General features: G+C 36.0%; 1 protein-coding gene across 1 annotated transcript in view; it reads left to right on the top strand.

Moving 5' to 3' along the window:
- The window catches only part of LOC146165622 (fibroblast growth factor receptor-like), a 42,125-nt gene extending 29,982 nt beyond the window's left edge, over nucleotides 1-12,143 (top strand). The window contains exons 9-17 of the mRNA XM_083381216.1: nucleotides 503-674; nucleotides 876-994; nucleotides 3,907-4,063; nucleotides 4,935-5,097; nucleotides 8,301-8,423; nucleotides 8,815-8,885; nucleotides 9,331-9,574; nucleotides 10,915-11,092; nucleotides 11,666-12,143. Coding sequence (XP_083237342.1) covers nucleotides 503-674; nucleotides 876-994; nucleotides 3,907-4,063; nucleotides 4,935-5,097; nucleotides 8,301-8,423; nucleotides 8,815-8,885; nucleotides 9,331-9,574; nucleotides 10,915-11,092; nucleotides 11,666-11,760 — 1,322 coding nt within the window. The 3' untranslated portion in view covers nucleotides 11,761-12,143. The remainder of the gene's footprint in view (nucleotides 1-502; nucleotides 675-875; nucleotides 995-3,906; nucleotides 4,064-4,934; nucleotides 5,098-8,300; nucleotides 8,424-8,814; nucleotides 8,886-9,330; nucleotides 9,575-10,914; nucleotides 11,093-11,665) is intronic.

Here is a 12,143-nt window from a genome sequence, read left to right as displayed (position 1 = left end):
ACATCCTTTACGCACTTTTCTGATCTATTAGATTTTAAAATCTTATTTTATCACAATAATTGCCTAGCCGGGAATCGAACCCGGTCTTAAAGATTGCCAGCCTCTTGGTTCATCAAACAGCCTATTTTGCTTACTACATTACCCTCAACGGGAGTCGAACCCGGGCTTTAGAATTGCTGTCCCGGTGGTCCTAAGTCGGTAATCAAACCCAGAACCTTTTGACCATTATTTTGCTGGTTACAAAAAACATCTATTTTTACTACATCAGCCAAAAATTTAACCCAGTCTAATTAAAAGTTATTATCGCAATATTACCTCAGCCTGTATTCGAACCCGGTTTTTAGAACTGCCGACCTCACTGTTGCTTAACTTCATTTTTTCTCCCGAGATCCCCCGTGGGCCTATAAGTAATAATTATCACAATATTACCTCAGCCGGAAATCGAACCGGGTTATGTGGATTACCGGCCTCACTGTTGCTTAACTTCTCCTTTTCTCCCCAGATCCGCCGCGTCTTGTTCCGATCCAGAGCCTCGATCGTCCAATGACGAAGATGGAGGAACCAGTGATGTTGTTTGGCAACGAGCAAGCTTGGAGGAGAATGTGTCTTCCAAATGCGGATCACATCGAGATCAACATCCAGCCTGATCTGCAGTGGGAACTCAAGAAAGAAGAGTAAGAGATTACAAACGAATTGAAAAATTTACCAAAAAAGTCTAAGATACTTGCGTCTATACCTATTGGTAATACTCTCTTTTCCGCAATTACAAAAAGTTTCGCGGCACATTTGACAATCTTACGAGGCACACAGTTTGGGAATCACTGCCCTAACTACTTTTTAAACCCGATTTTTAACCCCAACTCTTTTCCCCGTAGCATCCACCTCAAGGATCGCATCGACGAGGGATTCTTCGGCCAAGTTTTCCGAGCCGATCTGATCACGTGTCTTAACGCTAAGAAGGAAAAACTTGACGCAGCTGTAAAGATGCTTAAAGGTGGGTATTCCCATTGACAGTAGTGCTAAATCTGAAGCTAGTAAAGTATTTAAAAAGGGTACAAAAAATGCTCAAAGGAGGGTGAACATTCTCATGGACTGAGCTGCCTTTATGTAGCGCAAATTTAAACCTGATAATAATGAGTGAGACAATTCGAATCTTGGTTGTCAAAACGTATTCTCACATCCTTACCCCAATGCGTAATTGAAATCCAAAAAGGTTGTTTTTCAAAAAAACAAAGTTTTTCGAAACATTCTTGAGAATCGCTGAATGCACGCACTTTAATAAACACTGCCTAAAAATTCACCCGAGCAAGATTTAAGACATGCATTTCGATCCATATTTTAAATTGCTTTGCCTCAATCAACTTTGAATTAGCACCGAATTTCAAACCAAAAAGCTTTACTGAATTTTAAAAAACAACTGTGTTGTTTTATAGACCTTAAAACATGTTCGTTTCTGTTGCAATTTTTAATAATTTGCAGCCCCCTTGCAGTAAAAATAACATACGAAGGAAAAACGTCATTACATAAAGACCGACGTAAAATAAAAAAACAAAAAACAATATTAGTAGTAACTCATATAAATGGAACTGTTTTGAGATTGGTTTACTCCATTTCATCCTATTCACCTATTTTGGGTTGGGTTAAAGGAGTAGAATATATTCATTCTCGGACCCTAGTTGGTTAACAGACCCGCTTTAAAGGTCACTAGCGTAGTATATTTCTAGCTCTACAGGCAACACACATCCCGGATTATTGTTTTGTCACTTGAACTGAATAAACTCTTCTAGAATGCAAAAAAACCATGGCCTGGTATTTTCCACCCCCACAAAGCATCACATATTCCCAATTATTGCAGGCAGTTGTCACACTTCAAACTAAATAAACTGCCACACAATGTAGGCCTAAAAAAACATCATCTGTACATTTTAGACTGTAACATAATTTGGGGTAAGAATGAGGAAATTATTTTCACCGTCACTGTAAGAATGATTTCGTTTTTAAGTGATTGTAATTTGAACGATTTTTAACGGACCACGTTAAAATATAAGGATTTATTATCATGAAAAAAAAAACTATAAAAAAAGATGACTGCGACAATGGATATTTAATTGGGAGATCCTATCTTTTATCAGGTCTATAGTTTACCTAGAATCGATGAAATGCTTTCGGTGATAAAACGTCGTATCCTACGGTCGTGACAGCTCGGTTAGGGTTGGGTAAACACAAGATATAAACACAACATGAAAATGCGTTTACGTAAGCAACAACGTGCGTTATTGACGTATTTAGATGCGAACATTTAAACAACGTGAACTTCTCGTTCGCATAAATTTCATTACCGTGCTATGTATTGTTCATGGGTCGTAACTTTTAAAAGGTTAACAAACTTGGGCCCAGTTTATTATGTTTGTCAAAAATTAACTTTAAACTTTTGTTATAATGCGTTAAATAGTAATAAGTATGAATTTGATATTTAAATTTAAAAAAATGTTTCTTGCATTTCCCAATTCTGGCTAAACTCATAAAAGTCTACTTCAAATAATACAAATAAAAAAGTCTGTGTTGTAGATTGCATAGGCGACTAAACCTTCTTGTAAAATTCGTAGGAAAAAATTAAAACCACATGGGTGTTAATGATTTTCTTACTGATTTCTTAAATGTTGTTTAAGTCACATTTCTCCACCCAAAAAATTCTTATTAATATTTTTAAGTTTAATAGATGGGTTCTTAGTGCTTATAAACTTAATAAACAAAGCATAATGGCGAGTCGGACACTTTAAACTCCTCACTTAAAGCCCATCTTTACGGTTGAATTAACCTAAAAAAACCTCCTCACGTGTCTCACGTTTCATTGCGGCCCGTAAACAAGTCCAAGTTCTGTTTAGGTCACAATGGACCCCATTGTTGCGTACACAATGGCTGGCGCGATTGAAAGTCAATTTGCGGTCGCCTAGTTCCGCTTTTTAGCGGTTCCGCAAAGCGTGTCCGCAAACACCTGGTCGTTCCGCATTTTAGCGGATGTCGCACCCTAGATTAGATTAAAGAGGGCTGGCCCTTAGGCGCGATCGACCAATCAGCGGGCACCGTGGCCCCGGATGCCTAATCAATATAAGTCCCGGTCGTTTGATTGACAGGTTCGGGTGGGATTGTAGAATTTATGGTGAACAGATAGAAAAGCGATTTTTAACAAAATGTAGATTAATTTACGGAATTCTAATAATGTTCTGAGTTTAGTTTATATATAGTTACCAAATGTACTGGGATATATAGATGTATATATATATATATATGTCTGTGTGCTGTTCGTGTGCAATAAAAAAGCCAGTTTATTTACATGGGTCATAGGGAAATTGTAAAATTTAAAGCGGTTTTAGACGGATATATATTATTTACAAAATTATTTTAATGTTATTAATTAATTTTCTAAATTTACCAAATTTTATAGTGGTCACTAATTACAGAATTTGAAAAAAGAAGTTCTCCGCTAAATTCGTCAAAATGTCATAGTTACATTTGATCAGATAAATAAGATTACTTAAATTCCTATAGTTTGTGAATTAACATGCATTTGAAACAGTTCCCGCTTTGAGGGTTTATTAACTCCAACGTCTCCGACAGTGTTCTGTTTTAATTTGAAACCCCAAGGGCGTTTTTAGTCTTACTTTTTAGGCATTTTATACAGTTTATACCGCGTAACTCTATGGTTCGACCGTATTTCTCCAATTTTTAAGCAGGGTCGGTTTGTAAAACTTTCGAGCGATCCGAGTTTAGATCTTTATAACCTTCAAATTTTCTTTAAATAGTCTTTAAATGTCTCAAAAAGGATTAAAATGGGTAAATTTTTGTGGCAACCCTTTTAGCGGAATTCCCCGCACCACTAACCCTTTTTACCATTTTTCGTTGCAGGGACCCGAACGGAGAAAGACATGCTTGACTTGCTGACTGAGATGGACCAAATGAAGCGTATCGGCAAGCACAAGAACATAATAAACCTCCTTGGGGTCTGTACGCAGAACGGCATCCTGTGGCTGGTCACTGAATATGCTCAGCAGGGAAATTTGAGGTAAAGGAATCTACCTTTAGGCATCAATTTGCTTTATCATTAAATTAGTTATCTATGGGTACACTATGCGCGGGTCTGTAATGTAGCTTGATAATTGCCAAACTAAAAAGGTCAACACATTAACTGAAGATACACGGGACCTCACTCCAGCGCAAAAATTAATAACAACTTTCAATCAAGCAATACGTGCAAGACGCCGAATTGAACAGGCAAACAACACCCCAACTTATATTGATCTGTTAGAAAAGTTAATCACCTTCCTATAACCCAAAACTAAATTACCCCCCCCACCCTGTTCCCCCTTCTCGCTTACAAAACCACCACCTCTTCTCCTTTATTTTTTCATATTGAAACATCTTAATGAAGATGATGTCGATCTACTCGACCTTTATGACTTTGCAATTCATTTTATAGTTATCTGTTTGATTCTTAATTTATTTTCAAAATTTATATTTTAATATAGAAAAGCAGCGTCGAATTGTAAATAATTGCTAAAATGCGCAATATATATCGGATCTGCACCGATACCAGACTGGTGTCTGACAAATACCGATACTACCACTTGATATCGGGTATCGGTGCCGATCCGATATTAAATGTTCATTTCAGACACGGTTTGCTATTTAACGATGTGTTTTCTTCCTTTAAAGGCAAATTTTAAAAAGCAGTTAACAATCCAAGGTAACTATAGGCGATGTTATGCCTAATATCGGGAATCGGACTTAATCGTCAGGTATAGGACATCCCTAGTATTTTCTTCCCCTTCCAAATTACTCGTTAGCACGAAAGATTTTTTTGAAATTACCGACTCCGCAGCCCTGTTGATAACCCCTCTCATCCATATTTAACCCCTAACCCCCATTCCACCCAGGGATTACTTGCGTCGGAACCGTCCCATCGACATGCAGTACCACCTGGTGGACCCGAACGCCCCAAATGCCCCCAACCCCCGTTCCCAACCCCTCAGCTACAAAGACCTCATGTCGGCCGCCTTCCAAGTTGCTAGAGGAATGGACTACCTCGCCCAAAAGAAGGTAATTATTTCGCAATACTTGCAGACTATTGCGCAATATTTGTAGACATACTGTTCACGCACCTCTTTTCTGTATTTAAGCAATATTTAAGGATATGATTGAAGAATTAAACTGCCAATCGTTTCTGTTGAAGCTAACAACAGTGTTCAAAAAATTAAAACTGTATAAAATGATATGAAAAGGTTCGTTCAGAAAGAAGGTGATTGCACGTTTAGTGTTTGGGGTGTTTGCGCAATACTTGGAGACTGTTGCGCAATACAGATTAGGCTTGCCATAAAGTCTATGAATCTTGAAAGTCTATGAACGTATTTGAATTGGTTTACGTATTAAAAAGTTTTGGAAAACTCCATGCATTTTTAAGTCTTTAAATTTATTTTATGTCTGGCTTAAGTTATGGTTTTTAAAACTACCGTTAAAAAACAATTACAAAATATTTTTGAATTGTGTCGACCAAGACATTTATATTCTTTTGTTTCAAATTATGTTTAAAAAATCGCCGGGCGAACCAATTTTAGGTCATTAAAAACTTTTCTTTAACAAGTTTAAAAACTTTTCTTTAAAAAGTTTAAAAACTTTTCTTTAAAAAGTTTAAAAACTTTTCTTTAAAAAGTTTAAAAACTTTTCTTTAAAAAATTCTTTAAAAAGTTTTTAAATAAGTTTATTAAAATGTGTGGCACCCTTAGTATGATTTTTCTTGATGCTTGCAAATTGCACTACTTAGGGGTTTTACAGAGTCATAAAATGCTTCTTTATTATTACAAATGTATTTTGTAGTGATTTTAACGAATTGTATCTGCTTGTGAAAGAAAATTTCAAAATAATAAACAAGGGTATTTGAGCAAGTCAACCTCGCTTCGCCCAGTGTTGCAATAATTATTCCATAAAATGAACTGCAAATAAAATATTTTAAGACCAAGTGCAATTATATTACCAATATGACAGTTGGTTTTTCATGACCGACTGTTAAAACATACACTTCAATAAGATTACTTTAGTCTTTTGAAAGGACGTTCGTTAAAAACATTTTACAAAATGGTTGAAAAAGAAAATATTTTTTAACCGGCACATTTGTCATCTATAACCGCCCACCTATACACAGCACTTCTATAACCGCCCACCTATGCACAGCCCTTGTGAGTAATGAGACGCCAACACATCCGTCCTATCGCTTTAATAATTCAAGGGGTTGTCCCTCAGCTGAAACCAAACATCCGCACACCGGTATAAGATTTCTATTATTAGCTGTGCGCTTAATTAAAGCGGGGACTCGTATCTCAGTTGGAAGTAACTCCGGAAAAGTTTTACCGCCTTATTTCCTCACAACATTTGCCGAAGGTTAAAACCACTGACAAAGATAAACATTTGCTAAAGTCTAATTGGTTTATTCCGCCAGATAATCCCTTTTTTCGGTTTTGTTCAAATTAAGAAAGACCCGTATGTTTAAGACAGTACGTTACAGTTATGCAAACTTTGAATAGTATAAAAAGACTCACAACATTTATTAAAACAATAAACAATGACAAAATTTGTCAAAGACTTAATTTTTAATTTTTAATGAGTAGGAAATGCTAGTTTTTAAAGGTGTTTAAACTTAGCTTAATTCATGCATTTAAGACTGTAAGTACGTTACATTACTTTGATGTGTAAAACCTGTTTATTTTTAATCCTGCACAAATATTGGCCCAAAAACAAAACAAACAAAGAAAATTATATTCGCCCATTAATAAAACTGGTACCTTAAAAAAGATAGAAACCAGTTTTAGTTTAATGTCTTACAATTGTTTCCTTTTTTCTAAAAAAAAATAATAAAAAACCAACCGAAATAAAAAATAAAAATCAGAATAAAAAGACATTTAAATCAAATGAAATTTGGTCAAAAACAAAACAAACCAAAGAAATAAAATCTTAAGAACACACGGGTAAAAAAAAATCCTTACAAAAATTGTTTTCCTAAATTTCCTTACATAGTAAAGCAATATAAACCAAGCGAAAATATGAACAATCGATCAATTGATTCTCTTCACCTTCATTTAATTTCCGCTGATAATTCGCACTTCACATAAACAACAACATTTTAATCAGGAAACTAAAACAAACTTTTCCTTCCAATCGCATTTCCCGCTTTTCGCGCTCTTCTTTCTTACGCAACAATTGCTTCTCCTTGGCGCCGCGACCGGTTGTTTGTGACGTCACAAGCAGGATGTTGTGCATTAGGCGGTCACAGACACCTCCGCTCAATATCCGTTGGTACGTCACAGAACGCCATTCTCCTGTAAATTCTAGAACGCTGTGATAAATATTAATGTGGATTTAGGCGCAGAGGCTCAGTTGAATTTATTTTGGCTTTCGTTTGTTTGCTGTGACGTAACAATGCCCCTTCCGGATTAGTTTAAAAGTAAACAAGTTTAGAGAAATGTGTTTTCCAGTTCACCGTTTTTGTCCTCCAGCCTATAGAAGTGTGAACAACATTCGACATTTTTGGTTCTGTAGTATTTATAAATTCCTTCGATACTAACATCAGTAAATTCACATTGATCTCCTGTAGTTCTACAAGCAGTGACAAGTATTTGACCAAAACAGCAAGTTTTGAAAAATTTCAAGCAAAACCCTTCTTTAAAATAGAAATAGTCACAACATTTTTTTAGGTTTTTTCTCTCTTATAAATCCGCCAGGCATACTATAGAAAGCTATTTATTTTAGTTGAAGCAAATTGATAGAATTTCTTTACTGTTGGTATTCAATTCTCACAACCGGGTTATTTCCCACGTATTTTTCCTTATTCTCGCAGCTGGTACTTTCCCACAGTGCGTTTAAATTCTGTCCATTTAGGATAAATAGACTTATTTATAAGATATAAAAATAAATAAACGAATAAGCTGGCCAATATTTTTATTTTCTACACTAAACGATTTTCCACTTTCAGTACTTTTTCTTGTTTTAACCTTTCCTTCGAAAAAACATGGCTGAATTGACGAAATACAGCTAGATTTGCCATTTTGGGGTTGATATGCTCCATTTTTTCAGCATAACATGGGTATAAATTAAATAATCATGGTTTTTATAATCGTCACCTGCTGCAAAATAGTTTTCCGATATGATAAGAGCAAAATGCCTTTTATTTCCATATGTTTGGTATTTTATTCTCACAACTGGTTATTCCCCACAATGCTTTCCCTGTTCTCACCCGTGGTACTTTCCCTCAGTGCGTCCACCGAGATTTAGCGGCGCGGAACGTTCTGGTCACGGATGAGTACGTAATGAAGATTGCTGACTTCGGATTGGCTCGTGACATCAGGTGCAACGATTACTACAGGAAAAACACGAGGGTGAGATTAAAAGCGTCCGATAAACGATATTTGTTTGTTTTTTTGTTCCTAATATTCGACATTTTGCTTGATAATTGTATTAGATTTGATACTCAATGTTTGGCTATGAAATTCGATCAAATTTTTGGTAATATTTCGTATTTTAGTCGATTGAAAATGTAACACGATAATTAATCTATAGCTTGTTCGATAAAAGTCGATAATCTGCCCGATACATCTTTTTATTGATTCAAAATCTTATTTTTTTTATTTAATTTAATCGAAAAGTCGAAATATATAAAATATACTTGTCCGGGAGAAATAAAGAGTTCTCTAGAATTTAGATCGCATGTTTTAAATCATGCTTAAAAACTTCGCTTATAACTGACTTGAAGCATGTTTAACATTTCAGGGCCACCTTCCTTACAAGTGGATGGCACTTGAAGCGATGTCAGACAACGTTTTCACTCACGCAACCGACGTGTAAGTTGCTACATTGAATTACCTGTTAAAACTTTGTATTTGTTCATTCCTGAGTTCGTTATAGCAACCTCTAACTGCGACCTGCACAGTTGGTCGTTTGGCGTTATTACATGAATCAACCCGTTATCACCATAAAACGTTTAAAATTTGCGTTAATTGTGAGGATTTTCTTTTGTAAAACCGTTTCATCTGTTAATTTCTTGCTCATTTTTTTTCAAAATCGACTTTTCCCTCAATATTCTAACCTTAACCTACCTCTGCACAGCTGGTTGTTCAGCGCTTGTTCATGGACAGGACACACTAACGCCATAAAAGATTGAAACATCTTAAGATTTTTTTTTTACCCAAAGCCGTTTCATTGCTTTATTTCTTGCTCACTCATTGATTGGAAAATATATTTATTATTCCCCAATAACAACTCTAACCTTGACCTCCCCCTGCACAGCTGGTCGTTCGGCGTACTTCTCTGGGAGATCTTCACTCTGGGTGGTTCCCCTTACCCGGGAGTGAAGACCAACGAGCTCGTTCGTTTTTTGCGCAATGGAGCGAGACTGGATCATCCTCAATTCTCCTCCCCGGAGCTCTACCGCCTCATGAAAGATTGCTGGGAGGAATTGCCGCAAAAACGACCCAAGTTCAGGCAACTGGTTGAGGATCTGGACAGAATGCTGGCCAAGTCGTCGTCAGAGGTTTGTGACGTCATTGTTGGCGCGTTTGTTGCGTCATAGTTCAGGGTGTTTACGTTGGAAATTGGTTCTAAATTTGGTGGGTTGTAGCTTAGAGGAATAAATGGGGAAAACGCCGTACAAATAAAGGTAATATCCGTTGAAACAATTAACAAAAATTGCAAAATAAAAGAAATGAAAGTAAAACTAAACAGCAACTTTAAAATGTTAAAAAATAGTAAAAACACTAAAAGCAATAGTAAAAAAGAAATCAAATGAATTAATCAGAAGTTTGGTGTAAAATATATAAAGGTAATTAATTTTTTACAGTTCTGATGCACTTACCCCAAACTAAGTACAATTTGGTGGATAATCCATAGTTTAAACTAAATTCGATTTACAATTTATTTCAGAACTAATGTTTTCGAGTTAACTTTTACATTATTAGTTGTATTTTAACGTTGTACCAGTGACCTGTGCTTGATAAGGGAGGCGTAGTGCCGAATTTCTTATCGGTGTTAAATTAACGATCCCACCGCGATTTAAACCGTAAAATCCCGCAAACTTTGGTAAACTTTCCCGAAGTACAGCGCCGCCATTTTGTTTTTAAATGCGCTTTCAACTCTGGTAAGTGAAGTTGTAGTGCTTAAAGTTTGTATGTTTAAGATATCAGTCAAATATCGATTAAACAGCTTATAATGAATGTTTGTAAAAACACATGGTTCTTCATGCATAGCTAGTTAGCGGTCACGTGACTTTATCATTTCAAAGTTACAATTGTTATGTGTTGACGTTATTTAAAAGGGCAAGGATTGCAAGCATTTTAAATAGTTACTTGATAATTGTGTAAACTAGTGGTTAATAGACGGTTACTAAATGCTCAGAGAGGCAATTAGTAACAAAACATATCACAATAAATGGTTTGCATTATTAACGAACCCTTAAATGCAAATTTTATTTCTGTGCTGTTCAACTATCAATGGCCAAAAAACGTATTAGTCCCCACAGGTTACGATTCTAAAATGTCTGACTTAGAATGACTGTTGTAAACACCCTTACCCGTCTCTTCATCACACCAACCCAATGTGATATTAATCACTTAATTCCAAAAAACGATTGTAAGCTTACACACATCAAATTATTTACGATTACATGTTATTTATTTCTTTTATTATACTGTTTATTGCAAGTCAGGTTTGTTACTTTAAACAACAGGTCATTAAAACCCACTAAGTTCTCATCATACCGATATAACCTAAAGTTCAACTTACAAACAAAAACAATCCCAACCTGACGCTTTGTCGCGTCACACGACCCCTTGTGACGTCACACACACACTGGTAACAAAGGCGATTGTGACGCAGGACTACATCGACCTTGGCAACCCGATGCACGACTACAGCTTGTCAGAAAGCGAGGATGACGACGATGACTCATCAGAATCTTCGCCGCATGACTCAGCAAACGGGACGGCTGAGGACGATGACGTGTCAGATTCGGTGTTCGATGAACCACCAGAGGGCGCTGTTAATCGCAACCAAGGTCTGTGTTTGCTTGGTTTAGTTTAAATAGGGAAAAAAGTAAGAAAAAGTAGTTAGAGAGGTACCTTTAGTTTAGATTAGTGTAGATTTTTTTTGTACTTTCAACGTTTTTTCCGACCTTGCATATATGTCGTTTTTATTTCCGTTAAGAATAATACTTTAAAAGTCGTACGACAATTCTAATAAAAGGTTACTCCGGCAAAGAGTAGTAGATTGTTTAATTCAGGTTTTAGTTAAAGTAGTAAATTGTCGCAGTTTTTTTAAAAAGTTTACTGATTTAAGCTGATTCAACCGGAATCAGCTTAATTCAACTGCTTTGCAAAATCTCTTTCAAAAAACGTAAACTTGTTAGAGCTAAGTGATAGGATATTAAAAAAATAATAAATGATTGTTTAAATGTCTTTTAAAATCTTATTGCAATTAATTTCTACTCACTATTTTTTTAATAATCGAAATTACAAGTCACAGATCAGACATTGTTGATCCGTCACACTCAATAAACAGTTGCTTAGTTTATGTTGTTTAAGTAATTTTTTTCATTGTTGAAATACTAATTCCAATATATTATTTCCAGGTAACCATGACTACGTTGACGACGAGTTGGGCCCATTGTTACGTCAGGATAGCGTATTGTGCAACGGTCACGCTCGAATAGCTTCCGACGTGTGAGGTCCCGTGCCGCAGGATAAAAGCGCGACAAGGCGGTTCTGTCCTGCCGGAAAGTTCTGCCCGTTTGTAAAGAGTGAACTGCCATTGGCTGGGACGCGGTCACGTGATGTGGAAGCGGCGAAGCGCATCGAGCGCTTTCTTTCTTTTTTTGTAGATATTTCTCTTCTTTCGATTTCGTTAGCGTTTTTTCCTTTTTAGCAGTGGTTCTTAAACTGGGGTCTGTGAGGAAGTTTCAATGGGTTAGCGCTAAATCTTATAAAATTTACTAAATTATGATTATATTAGCTGGGACATATATTTATAACTGAACTTGAATGACATTAAGTTATTTAAAGTATTGTGTGTACATTAATGTAAGTACCGATTTTTAAGGGTAACATGAA

This window comes from Ascidiella aspersa, chromosome 2 (assembly GCF_963924565.1).
Source record: "Ascidiella aspersa chromosome 2, kaAscAspe10.2, whole genome shotgun sequence".
Classification (NCBI taxonomy): Eukaryota; Metazoa; Chordata; class Ascidiacea; order Phlebobranchia; family Ascidiidae; genus Ascidiella; species Ascidiella aspersa.
The sequence above is the reverse complement of the archived record's forward strand: the minus strand, read 5'-3'. Positions and strand labels throughout refer to the sequence as shown.